The 12,680-nt window shown below is 53.4% G+C and overlaps 1 protein-coding gene across 2 annotated transcripts in view; it reads left to right on the top strand.

Moving 5' to 3' along the window:
* Window positions 1-12,680, top strand: part of CACNA1E (calcium voltage-gated channel subunit alpha1 E) — a 119,379-nt gene that overhangs the window by 85,520 nt on the left and 21,179 nt on the right. For both annotated transcript variants that reach the window (XM_050977450.1, XM_050977449.1), the window contains exons 22-31: window positions 46-205; window positions 719-848; window positions 1,349-1,408; window positions 1,679-1,785; window positions 7,374-7,470; window positions 8,577-8,737; window positions 9,119-9,256; window positions 9,775-9,976; window positions 10,610-10,774; window positions 11,263-11,373. In XM_050977450.1, coding sequence (XP_050833407.1) covers window positions 46-205; window positions 719-848; window positions 1,349-1,408; window positions 1,679-1,785; window positions 7,374-7,470; window positions 8,577-8,737; window positions 9,119-9,256; window positions 9,775-9,976; window positions 10,610-10,774; window positions 11,263-11,373 — 1,331 coding nt within the window. The remainder of the gene's footprint in view (window positions 1-45; window positions 206-718; window positions 849-1,348; window positions 1,409-1,678; window positions 1,786-7,373; window positions 7,471-8,576; window positions 8,738-9,118; window positions 9,257-9,774; window positions 9,977-10,609; window positions 10,775-11,262; window positions 11,374-12,680) is intronic.

Here is a 12,680-nt window from a genome sequence, read left to right as displayed (position 1 = left end):
GTTGTCTGGGTGCAAGGTCGGGCAAAGGCTCTCGCTTTCCTGCAGTTAGCAACAAGACAGACGGCGAAGCCAGCCCCTTAAAGGAAGCTGAGACCAAAGAGGATGAGGAAGAAATGGAGAAGAAGAAGAGGAAGAAGGAAAAGAGCGAGACGGGCAAAGCCATGGTGCCGCACAGCTCCATGTTCATCTTCAGCACCACCAACCCGTGAGATGTTTTTCACTCTGGGGCTGGGGAGGGCTGCAAGGGGAAGCAACCCAGACATCACCAAAACCAGGGAATCCCTGTGAGAAGGGAGCTGTGTGTCCCCCAAATGGGCTGGATAAGCAGCCACAGAGTTCCTCAAGCCCCACATTGCTCTCTCTCTGTGGCATGGGCTCATGGCTCTCTCCCAGCTGCTGATTTCTAAACTGGGATTTTTATTCCTTGTTTTTTATATTTACCTGCAGTTTTCTGCTGCTTTGTAGCTCTTCCCCAAACCCAGCAGCCTGGAAGAGTAAGCACCCCAATTTCTTAGGAACTCTCCCTGCCTGGCTGTGGGGCTGAGACAGCTGAGAAGAGGGATCAACAAGCCCAAACAGATTTTGGGCTCCCTTCTTCTGCTCCTCACGCTTTGCTGCCCATCTCCCCCCCTTAGAAGATGGCATTATGGGGTGGGCTTTGCACAAGGGCTGTGGCTGTGGCCTGCCAGGGGCTCACAGGTGGGCTGTGTCCCTGCAGGGTGAGGAGGGCCTGCCACTACATTGTGAACCTGCGCTACTTCGAGATGTGCATCCTGCTGGTGATCGCTGCCAGCAGCATCGCCCTCGCCGCCGAGGATCCCGTCCTCACCAACTCCGACCGCAACAAAGTGATTGCAACCCCCTCCCGCTCCCCCAGCAGGACAGGCAGAGCTCCTGCAGGATTTGAGCTCTGTAGGATCAGGGCAGACAATGGTGGCACTTGCACTGTGCTGTGGAATCTGGTTTCTCCCCATCACATTCTGTTGTAAACCGTGGGTGTCACTCCCAGCTTCCCACACATGGGGTTTAGAGCCTGGGGAGAGACCAGGGTGCCTGGTCAGCTGTAAAGTGGCTTGGACTGGGGAGATGCTGGTACAAGCCCTGGTGTGGGGCAGGTGATCCTGGCTAGCAGTGTCGTTTCCAAGCCATTTGCATGGGGAATGATTCCCTCCTGCCTGCACAGGCTGGATTTGGGGCTGTCCTGAACTCTTAGGGATGAGGCTGGGTTTGGGACAAGCAAACCCACCCCGTTTTGCCCCTAAGCCAGGCAAGCTGCTGTAGCTGGGTGTCTGGGTGGGCACAGTTTGCTTGGCAGCAGCTGCAGAGCATCTGTGCCCTCTGTCTGCAGGTGCTGAGGTATTTCGACTACGTCTTCACTGGTGTCTTCACCTTTGAGATGGTGATCAAGGTAAGAGCCCTGAGAGGATGCAGCATCCCTGGGCAATAGCTCAGTTCTGCAGTTCTGGTCCTCAGTTTAGAAGGTGGAGACCTTAAAGTCTGGTTCTCAGCAGTGCTGGTCCAGAGTGCTCAGCACCTCCTTTATCAGCCCCGAGGCTTCCACAAAGTCCCAAGTCCTACACCCAGGACACTGGGACATGTCTGCAGTGTCCCTGCCCCCCAGCTTGGTGTCTGTGCTGCTCATTCCCTGCCTGTTTTTCTCTCTGTATCTCCCCTCCAGATGATTGACCAGGGCTTGATCCTGCAGGATGGCTCCTACTTCCGAGACCTCTGGAATATCCTGGATTTCATCGTGGTGGTGGGAGCGCTGGTGGCCTTTGCCTTGGCGTAAGTGGCCTTTGTCCTTGTCAGCTTCCTGCCTTTCCTGGGCTGGGAGAAGGGTGAAACTGTGTCTTATGGCTACTAGACTCTGATTTTGTTTTGTATTTTATTTCTCTGCACTTTTCTGGTATGGCTCCTGGCAGTGGTGTGTGGCTGCTCCGGAGGTGTTTCTCCTTGTTTGGCAGAAGCTGGTGAGAAAGCAGGCAGGGAGCAAGGCAAGGCAAGCTGGAGATGCTAGGAAGAAGTTGGGGGTGCAAGTGGATTTGAAACAGAGCAGAAGAGGCTGTTAGAGAGGGAGAAATGGCCTAAATGTGCCAGAGCTGGAGTTACACACCTGCTATGCATCTTGGGGTGCACAGAGACAGCAAAAGCAGCAGCCTGCCAGGTGGAGCTGCCCTCTGAACACGTTTTTGGTGGAAATGGTAGCCCTGGCTGGTGACTTTTCCTCTGGTCTGAGGGGGACATTGCTCTGGAGCCCTGCAGGAATGGGGCTGAGGCTGGTGGGGTTTGTGCCAGCATCCTCTGAGGCATCACAGAGAGGGCTGTGTGCTCGCCCTGCACCGTGCCCACTGAGCACTGCTTGGAGATTGGGCCCTGGCCCTGAGCTTGTGGCACCTGTGGGTACTGGGATGTGCCATGGAGGGCAGGAGCACGCAGGGATGAGTTTCCTGCTGCTCCGATGTGCCCTGTACTGCTGGCTGGGGCAGGGGGTGCAGTGAGCTCAGGGAGGGATGCGTGGTGCCAAGGTGGTGCTGGCAGGGAAGGGACAATCCCCAGGGCTGTGCTGCCCCATTGGAGGGAGAGGAACAGAGAGGAGAGGCTCAGGCTCCTTTGTCACGCTGTTGTTCTCTCTTTGTGCCTGTGACACTGGCAGCAGTGGCTGCTGACAGGGGAGGGCCTGGCAGCCACGCAGACGGGAGCCTTGGCCACAGCTCAGGTACCGTGCGGGGCTCTCGGGGTGCCCACGAGGTCCCTGGATGGATTACAGCCCTTAATCCATCCCTCCCACCTCACCCCGCACTGGGCAGCAGCTCCTTCTCCTGGATCTCACCCACTTGTACCCCTCTGGCTCGTTGCTTGTGCCTTCCTCACCCTCCTCACCCCATTCCTCACCCAGTGCCTCCAGCCCCTGCTCTCTCCTTGAGAAGAGCGCGGGAGAATTCAGCTCACCCAGCACAGGATGAAGCAGCCCCTGGGCAGGGCAGGGGGCAGACCACAGACCATGGGGAAGGGGCTTGGGGAAGGTTTGCTGCCTGGGGACAATGCTCTGAGCCTCTGGGAGGCCACACAGGCCACCACAAGGGTGGATGGAGCATCTCCAGGGTCTGGCTGATCTCTGCTCTGCCAGGAGCATGTCTGGCAGGGCTCAAGGGCATCAGCAGCCTAAAGATGGTTTGAAGAGGAGGGCAAAGGAGCCTTTTCCTTCCCAGGCGACTTCCATCAAGAATTTTGATGGCTGAAGGAGCACAGGTTGTTGGCTCAGCCTGCTCCTTGGTGGAGGGGTGTCCTCACCTGTGGTGTTTGTGAGGGTCCCCTGGACCAGGTGAGAGATGAGTATTTGACTCCATGTTCTCAGAAGGCTGATTTATTATTTTATGAGATTATATTATATTAAAGAATGCTACACTAAAACTATACTGAAGAAAGAGAAAGGATACATCAGAAGGCTTCACAAGAAGAATGATAATGAAAGCTCCTGACTGACTCAGAGAGTCTGACACAGCTGATGGTGATTGGTCATTAATTAAAAACAATTCACATGGAACCAACCAAACATTCACCTGTTGGTAAACAATGTCCAAGCCACATTCCAAAGCAGCAAACACAGGAGCAGCAATCACATATTTATTGTTTTCATTCCCCTCTGAGGCTTCTCAGCTTCCCAGGGGAAAATCCCAGGCAGAGAGGATTTTTCAGAAAATATCATGGTGACACCCACCCTTGCACAGGGGTTGCTTACTGTCCCCTTGCCCTCGCCCCACAAGGGTGGCACAATTCCTGTGGTGGCCCTGCGGCTGGCAGGGGGTGTGGGCGAGCTGCCTGGCACCTTCCAGCCCCGCTTGCCACCTGCCTGCCCCCACCCCTCCTCCCGAGGGAAGGATGTTCCCTCTGGGCATGGGGCAGCTGAATTCTCAAGGGTGAGCACCCCCATGGGCTGTGGCACCGAAGCCCTGCCTGTGGAGAAGGCCTTGGCATCTCCACACACGTTTTCAGCGAGCACTGGGGTCTCCTGCTCTCTCCTGCAGCTGTAGCTGGGTACATCCTGAGCTGCTTGTGCCACGGACGGGGATTTTTGTCATGTAAACCTGCAGGACTGTCCGTCTGTCTGCCCCACCTCCAGCCTGGCTCCTGCTGGAGATGAGCTCATGGCTTCAGCAGTGAAGGGAGCAAAGGCACCACGGTGATTTCCGATGGGTTCGTGCATTATAAAGCACTTGTAAGAACACCTGCCTCTCCCCTCAGCAGCCCAGCACCGCCACAGCCGCGGGAGCTGCAGGACATTCACCAGCTCTCCATGTCCCAGCCCGCCACCCTCCCTCCCAGCCTCCCTCCTGATCTCTGGGGGAATACTCTGGTGGTGGTGTTCCAGTCAGTCTCCTTTTCTCTCTCTGGGAGCTCTTTGATGTGGGGCCAGGGCAGGGGGAATGTTATCCTCCTTCTCCTCTTCTCCTTCTCCTTCACCTTCACCTTCTTCTTCACCTTCACCTTCACCTTCACCTTCTCCTTTCTCCTTCTCCTCCTCCTCCTCTCTTTCTTCTTCTTCTCCCTCCTTTCTCCTCCTCCTTCTCCTTCTTCTCTCCTCCATGGAGCTGGGTGGGAACAGCAGTGCCTGTGGAGTGTGGTGATTACCTGGATGAGAGCAGCTGATGCCTGAGTCCAGCAGGTCCCAGTAGGAATGCTGGGGTGTGCCATGCAGGATTCCTGCCCCTCTTGCCTCCCCTCTGCACTCTGGTTTTCCCACAGGGGCAGCCATGGGCACAGCAGGAGTGCCACCATCACCCACAGGCTGTCTGTGCCACATCCAAATCACTGACCACCAAGTGTCCATCCACAAAGCCATCTCTCTGTGAGCCATTGTGGCTTGTCCACTGCTCCCTCAGAGGCCACAAATCCTGAGAGAGGCTGTCTCCATTCATCTCTAGCTCTCCACGTGGAAAGCTAATCCATCAGTCCATACACAGCCTAAATAAAAAGCTGTAAATCTCCAAAGAGTTCAAATTAAATTAGCTGAAGTAACCAGAACCACAACTAAAGACCTTGCTTGCCTTGGCCTCCCTCTGAGGCTGCAGACCACAGCAGTTTTGCAGAGCTGTCCAGGGCTGGTGGAAAGATTAGTGCAGAGGTTGAGTGGCCAGTCTGGAGCCCTTGGTGTACAGGGCTGATTACCCAGCAGAGGGGCTTCTTTCCTTGCAGCATCTCCTCGTGCCCATTGGCACCAGGGCCTGGAAGAAAGAAGGACCCCTAGGTACTGCAAAATAACCTGGTGTGAGGCAGGTCAGGGCAGAAGTCCCACCACAGAAGGGCTGCCAAGTTAAATTGTCACCTTTTCAGCCCACCTGCCACATGTTGGACTGACACTCACCCGGGGGCTGGGGTGAGTTTTATGGGTTTTAGGAAATGTTTTACTTACAGGCTTTGCCCCCAGGGCTGAGCACTCTGTGTGCACATGGCAGGTACTTGGCTCAAACAGGGACAGAGGCTTGGTTACAGCCAGGGACCTTGGAGCCCACCTTGGCTCGACCAGCTGAGCACCCTGCTGGCTTGCAGAAGACCCTGCACTGCAGCTCAGGCTCAGTGGAGCTCTCAGTGGAGGTGATTTAGCAGAGTTTGGATGGGAACTATTGTGGCTCGCAGGTAGGTTCCCTTGGAGGCACCTGCCTTTGGCTCACTGACCCCACAACTCCTGGCTGAGGAGGACTGTGCCTTCCTGCTGTTGCCCACTGACCCACTCCATGCAGGTTCCTCTTGCAGCAGAGCTCCCACCACGTGTCCCCACCCAAAACCTCCAGCAGGGAGGGCAGGAGGGGCTTCTGGAGGAGTTTCTCCCTGGAGATGTGCCTTATCCTGAAGGGCACAACATGGTCCACACACCATGCCTTTCTCCCGAGGCCTGGGTGGTGGGCAGCTGCTGCAGGGTCCCCATGCAGCTCCCCTGAGCCTTTTCTTACCTTCCTCCTCTCTTTCTTTCTTTTTCCATCTCTCTGCTGGTGCTGCTCGGTGGCTGCTGGGCTGGATCGCCGACAGGAATGCTTTGGGGTAACTATGGTGCTCGAGGTCTTGTGGGATGCTGCTCCTGGGAATGCAGGGGGGTGGCTGCAGGTGGAGGTCAGTCTGTCCCACACCTGGGCTGACCCTCAGCTGCGTTTTCAGCGGCTGCAGCATGCTGCCCTGCAGGCACTCCTGAGGCCTGAAGGGATCCCCCCTCAGCAGGTGTCAGACACTGCATTTGGGGTGTCCTCGGTGACAGCTTGCACCAGCTAAGTGCTGCCCTCAAACCCTCACCCCAGCCCTCAGCCAGATGTCCCAGGCCTTTATCCAGGCCCTATTTCTGAGCAAAACAGGAGCAAAGTGAGTCCTAGGTCCGTCTGTACAGTTCTTTCCCATGCATGTGAGGGCTGTGCTCCTAGGGAGGGCTATTAATTAGTGGTTTTGTTTACATCTCGTAATGATTAAGCCCATTATTGTACTCCCTGTTGCATTAACCCTCGCCAAGGAGCTGTGTAATTGGGAGCATCTGTTGTTGCAAGTAATTTCCCTGACGTTTTTCGAGGGTGCCTGGTGGATCCAAGCTCGAGGTCCTGGTGCCACCTTTACCAGGACCTCGAGATCCAGTCTTCAGTTAAAAAAGAAAAAAAAAAAAAAACCCACCTGGTATTGTGGTTAGGGGAATAATCATCATATGCAAGAAATGAGGGCCATGAGGGGGCTTTTCTAAAGAATTCTCCTGGTGAGCTCTGCCTCCCTCAGCTGACTTAGGGTGAAGGCAAGAGTAACCCTGCTCTGGAGAGACCTCAGAGATCCTCCCAAGGGTCCAGCCCCTGTGCCTTGGTCAGAGACACCTTCCACTAGACCAGGCTGTTCAGGACCCCATCTAAGTTTGCCTGGAACACTTCCAGGGACGAGGCACCCACAATTTCCCCGTCAAGGTAGACCCCATTGAGCGAGCCTCCCTCATTTTATTCTGCATTTCTTGCAACGGGAAGGAAACAATTTGCAGCGGTGGTGACCCTGCGCAAGCCCCATTTGCAAACAGCCTGTGCCTGAAGGGGGGAAGAAGCAAAGCCTGTGCCCTGCAAACCTCCTGGCACTGCTTCCCACAGCAAGGGGTTTGCTGAGATCACTGGAAGGGTGCTAATCCCAGGAAAAAGAGGATTGCCTTGTTTTCCATCTCTGCCGGCTGTCGGCACGTGTCGGAGGAGCCGCGTGGAGGTGGGCTGAGCGCTCAGCAGTGCTTGTGCCCCTCCTGTTCCCATCTTCACACCTGCTGGTGGGGGGTGTTGTCAGCAGTTCAGCTCCCCAGGGCACCCAGGTCTACAAGGTTATTGTCTCTCTGTTCCATTTTTGGGTGCGTGTGCCTCCCTCCGACGTGGCAGGACCAACAAGGGCCGGGATATCAAGACCATCAAGTCTCTCCGTGTGCTGCGGGTCTTGAGGCCCCTGAAAACCATCAAGAGACTGCCCAAGCTGAAGGTAACGAGCTCCATCTCCTGCCTTACACCCTCTTCTCATCTTCCCTGGGAGCAGGGACCACCACAGCGACTTGTTTGTGAGCAATCAACAAGTTGTTTTCAAAGCTTTTGGGGTGCCCTAGGAGCCCTGTCTGCAATCACCACACCCCTCAGGCTGCTTCGTGTCTGGAGGTGCAGTGAGTTTTTGAAAGCAAGCCTGGAGCAGTGCAAGGTGTCCAGAAGTAGTTTCTCTGCCAGGGAAAGTGGGGCTTGAGTGGACAAAATGGAGCAAAGTCTGGATGTTCTCCTGAAAAATAGGGTGCCCTGGTTTTGGAGAGCTCAAATCTCTTTGGAAAGTTTTTCATCTTTCCCACTAGAGCAGGTTGCAAACAGCTCGGGGTTTTGTGTGGTGTGCTGTCACGGTGTTGCACTGGAGAGGGATTTCCCATCTCAATAATGGGATTATTTCTGCATCACAGGTAGGATTATGAATTTCCCTACCTTAGCTGGTGGGGTACAGAGCCAAAACAGAGTGTGAGACTGAGGAAGCCCCTTATTTTTTAACTTGTAAGTGGTTTGGCTGATTGATGAGACCCAGGGTGGCACCCCAGAAACATGGGGGTTGACCCCAGCTTTTCTTCCTGATCAGTGGATGGAGTCAGCCCATGTCAGTTCCTTTCTGGAAGTGCCTGTCTCCATCACGAAACAGGGATAAGGACAATCCCCACTTGAAGTGCTGTGAGAGCCAGGGCTGAGAGCACTAAGGAACGTGCTGCTGTGACAGGCAGAGGTATTTGCTCTGCCTTGTTATTGGGGTGATGCAAAATGATGAAGTGCTCGCTAATTAGTCTTGAGTGCTACTAATTGCATCATTAGGATGGTCCCCCATCTGCTTCCCTGGTTGCAGAGAACACTGAGGGCACAAATATCCATCCCTGGTGCTGTCTCAGGGGCTGCATGGTGGCTACACATGTGCAGTGGTTGCTCTGGGTGTTAACAAAAATAACGTTCACAAAATCACTTTTGGCCTTGGAGAAGGCCCAGCTCTTTCCCTCTTTCCCCAGGAAGTAACCTGGTCTTGGTGCAGGGCTGTGGGTTCCCCAGGGTGAGCTCTGCCCTCTCTTCCAGGCTGTTTTTGACTGTGTAGTGACATCTCTCAAGAACGTCTTCAACATCCTCATTGTCTACAAGCTCTTCATGTTCATCTTCGCCGTCATCGCCGTGCAGCTCTTCAAGGGGAAGTTCTTCTACTGCACTGACAGCTCCAAGGACACGCAGAAGGACTGCATGTAGGTGCCCTGTGGAGTGGCTCTGGTGCTCCTGACCCCTCTGGCAATGGCACTGGGTTGTGTCTGCTGTGGGTCCCTGTTAAGTCCTTGGCCATGACTTGCTCCTGGGGACAGCATGGGCTGAGCCTTGCCCCCAGTGCTGTGGCCCATCCTTCTGTGGGGTGCAGAGCCTTTAATTTGCTCCTGTTCTTTCCTCCTTCTCTCTCTTCTGTTTTACTTTCCCCTTCTCCCTCCCCTTCCTCATAGTTGTCATCCAGCTTCTCCCTGCGGGAGGAGAGGTGACCCCTGCACACACCTGCGCTGCCCCCAGGGTTCAAACCCACCATCCCCTACTCTGGCAGCCCAAAAACCCAAGGTCACTGCCCCCTGTCCCCCTTGCAGAGGGAACTACGTGGACCACGAGAAGAACAAGATGGAGGTGAAATGCAGGGAGTGGAAGCGGCACGAGTTTCACTATGACAACATCATCTGGGCTCTGCTCACCCTGTTCACGGTGTCCACCGGCGAGGGGTGGCCCCAGTGAGTATTCTGCTCCGTCTGTCCCCTTGAATAGGGGTGGTCACCCTGTTGGGGCGGTCAGGCTACACCCAGTGGGACTGAGAGAGGAGCTGCTGAGCTGGGAGATGGAGAAAATAACAAATTATATCAGCACAAAAGAGGTTTTAGCCCTGATATGAGGCTTGGGCCGTGGCTGGGGTTAGCTTCTTCCTTAGGGAGTGAATGATGGATAATGCCTTTTCTGTGTGGCCTGGAGATATATTTGAAGTCAATATTAGGGATAACGGTAGGACTGGACCTCTCTAAATGCTCAGGTGAGCTTGGGCAATATTTTTTTCTCTCTGTGCAGAGCACAGGCAAATCCATTTTCCATCAAAGCACCATAAAACAAGCTGTAGCCATTTAAAATGGTCATCCTTGAAAGCAGATTAGGACAGAGCTTTACCCTGTCATTACACAAGCGTGGACAGACAGAGCTGGGTCCCATTGGAAGTGATGGATGTATCCCTGGTTGCTTTTCTTCACCTCTCTGCCCACAGGGTGCTGCAGCACTCGGTGGATGTGACGGAGGAGGACCGCGGGCCCAGCCGCAGCAACCGCATGGAGATGTCCATCTTTTATGTCGTCTACTTTGTGGTCTTCCCCTTCTTCTTCGTCAACATTTTCGTGGCCCTCATCATCATCACCTTCCAAGAGCAAGGAGACAAAATGATGGAGGAGTGCAGCCTGGAGAAGAATGAGGTATGGTCTGGGGAGGGGGCACGAGGACATTTCCATGGGGTTTTCAGCAGTTTGGGAGCTTGGAACTCCCTTGCTATCGGAAAAGGCGAGATACCCATGAGCCAGCTGCCTTCCCAGATGATGAAGGAAGGAATTGTGGCCATCACCAGCACCTCCCTGTGGTATTTTCTGGGGTCCCTCATGGCAGGAAGGAATGACTCCATGTTCTTAGAAGGCGAATTTATTATGATATGATATGATATTATATGATATGATATGATGCTATACTAAAACTATACTAAAGAATAGAGAAAGGATACTTCCAGAAGGCTTAACAAGATACTAATCAAAAATTCGTGACTCTCTCCTCAAAGTCTGACACAGCCTGACTGTGATTGGTCATTAAATCAAAACAATTCACATGTTGGATAAACAATCTCAAAAGCAGCACAAACATTCCAAAGCATCAAAACATTTCACATTCCAAAGCAGCAAAAGACTGGAGAAGCAAATCAGATAATTATTGTTTTCCTTTCTCTCTGAGGCTTCTCGGCTTCCCAGGAGATGAAATCCTGGCTAAGGGATTTTTCAGAAAATATGATGGTGACACTCCCAGGTGTCCATGGGGGTCTGATGTGTGTTATTTTGTTGCAGAGGGCCTGCATTGACTTTGCCATCAGCGCCAAGCCCCTGACGCGGTACATGCCCCAGAACAGACACACCTTCCAGTACCGCGTGTGGCACTTCGTGGTGTCCCCGTCCTTCGAGTACACCATCATGGCCATGATAGCCCTCAACACCGTGGTGCTCATGATGAAGGTGAGCTGGGGCTCAGAGGGAGGCTGTCCCCTTCATCTGGAGCTGTAGGATCAGTCAGCATGGGAGAAGAGGGAATTTTGGTTGTGGAGATGCTTTGAGACAGTGTGCGAACTCCCTGGGCACATCCCTGTGAAACAGCACAGGACCCGAACTGGAGGTGGCACCTTTTCTAAAGGAAATGACCCACATTATTTAGACCTCTTAACTACTGCAGGAAGATCTGGATTTCCTCTGTGCTCCCTTCGTAGAAGGAGGGGCATCTGTCCTGGGAGAGGGGTGGAGAGAGTAAGGGGGAGATGTTCTTGATGCCCCCAAGGCAAGGAACATGGAGCACCACAGGCCTGTCCTGAGGGAGGGGTGAGGAAAGGATGGAATTCTGGAGGCAGCCAAGGCAGCAAACATAGGCCAGGTCAGGTCCATGCTGTGACAGTCCTCAGCCATGAGGCTGGCAGATGCCTCCTGGCTAGTGCTGTCTCTGTTTCCATCAGTACTATTCTGCTCCATACACCTATGAGCTGGCCCTGAAGTACCTGAACATTGCCTTCACCATGGTGTTCTCCCTGGAGTGCGTCCTCAAGATCATTGCCTTTGGCTTCCTGGTGAGTGCCTGTTCTTTAGGAGGGGGTTAATTTGCACTTTGGCAGTGCACAGATCTCAGAGGGAAGGTGCTAATAAAGTGAGGTTGCTGCTTCTTATTTTGGATCCTGGCCTGAGAGTTGCTTTTGGGCTGGAGTCCTTTGGTTCTCATTGCACTTCCCAGTGCTGGATGCTGCTGGGGAAAGCCACACTGCTGCTTTACTTCTTGCCTTGTGCTCTGTGCATGTTCTGTGCTGCTGCTCTGCCAGAGCCCAGTGCTGCTGCACAGGCTGGGGGCTCTGCTCCTTGTCCCCACAAGTCAGGAGGTGCTGCTGCACTTCTGTCCTTGTGCTGTACCTGAGCAGCAGTGAGACCTCCCTGACTGACTCACAGTCCTCAAGCTCCCAGCTGCTCATTTGGGATCTGAAACCATGGATTGCTGTTTCTTCAGCTATTCTTTGCTGCTTAAGGGAGACTAAGCCTACTGTCAGGAGGGTTTCTAGCCACCTTCCTTGCTCCCAGTAGCACCAGTCATGGTCATGTTTGGTGTTGTGTCAGCTGCTATGTGTTTGGAGTTTTCCACAAATGGGACAGGACTGCTGGGATATGTTCCTTGAAGTTTATTGCAGCATCAGCCTCATAACAGGGTTGAGACAATAGAAAGATGGCAAAATCTCACGTCTTGCCAACAACAGCCCAAGAAAATTTCCTTGTTACAGAGCATTTTTAAAAAAGCCAACAGCACATTGCTGAAGCTCACAGACAATTGTTCTAGCCAGTTACTAAAAGCACACCTATACCTGCTTCACACAATGCTTGCTGGTCTGCTCTCTATTAACCACACACAATGCTGCATTATTAAGCTGAAAACATTCTACTATCATGCTAAGCATATTTTCCTGCAGTCTTAAGGTCCATCTTAGCCAAGCCTAAAACTCAAGCTATTGTTTCATGTCCTTGCTTGCTGTACTATTATAACTATTTCTGCTTTCAAACTTTGCAGCTGTAGCTAGTTCTAATTTCTCTGCTCTTTCTGTTTCTAAGGCATGATTTTACAACTTTCTGAAAATCTTCTTACCTGTACTATTTCCCACACTGCTGCACAAACAGCAGGGGCTGAGATATGTCCAGGTGTCTGAGAAGAGGAGAGCAAAGCAGCCTCCTGGCAGTGTGGGTCAAGGTGCCAAGCTGTTGCAGCCTGACCTAGGCTGTGGCTACTTTTCCTGCTCCCATTTGCCAGGCTGGTCTGTTGGAGGCATGAATCATCTCCCAGGAAAAGCTGCTTGCTGCAGGCATGCTCAGCTCTGCCACTGTCTCAGACACAGGACAG

The sequence above is a fragment of the Serinus canaria genome, chromosome 8, assembly GCF_022539315.1.
Source record: "Serinus canaria isolate serCan28SL12 chromosome 8, serCan2020, whole genome shotgun sequence".
Taxonomy (NCBI): Eukaryota; Metazoa; Chordata; class Aves; order Passeriformes; family Fringillidae; genus Serinus; species Serinus canaria.
Note: the sequence above shows the minus strand (reverse complement) of the source record. Positions and strands in the feature narration are given on the sequence as shown.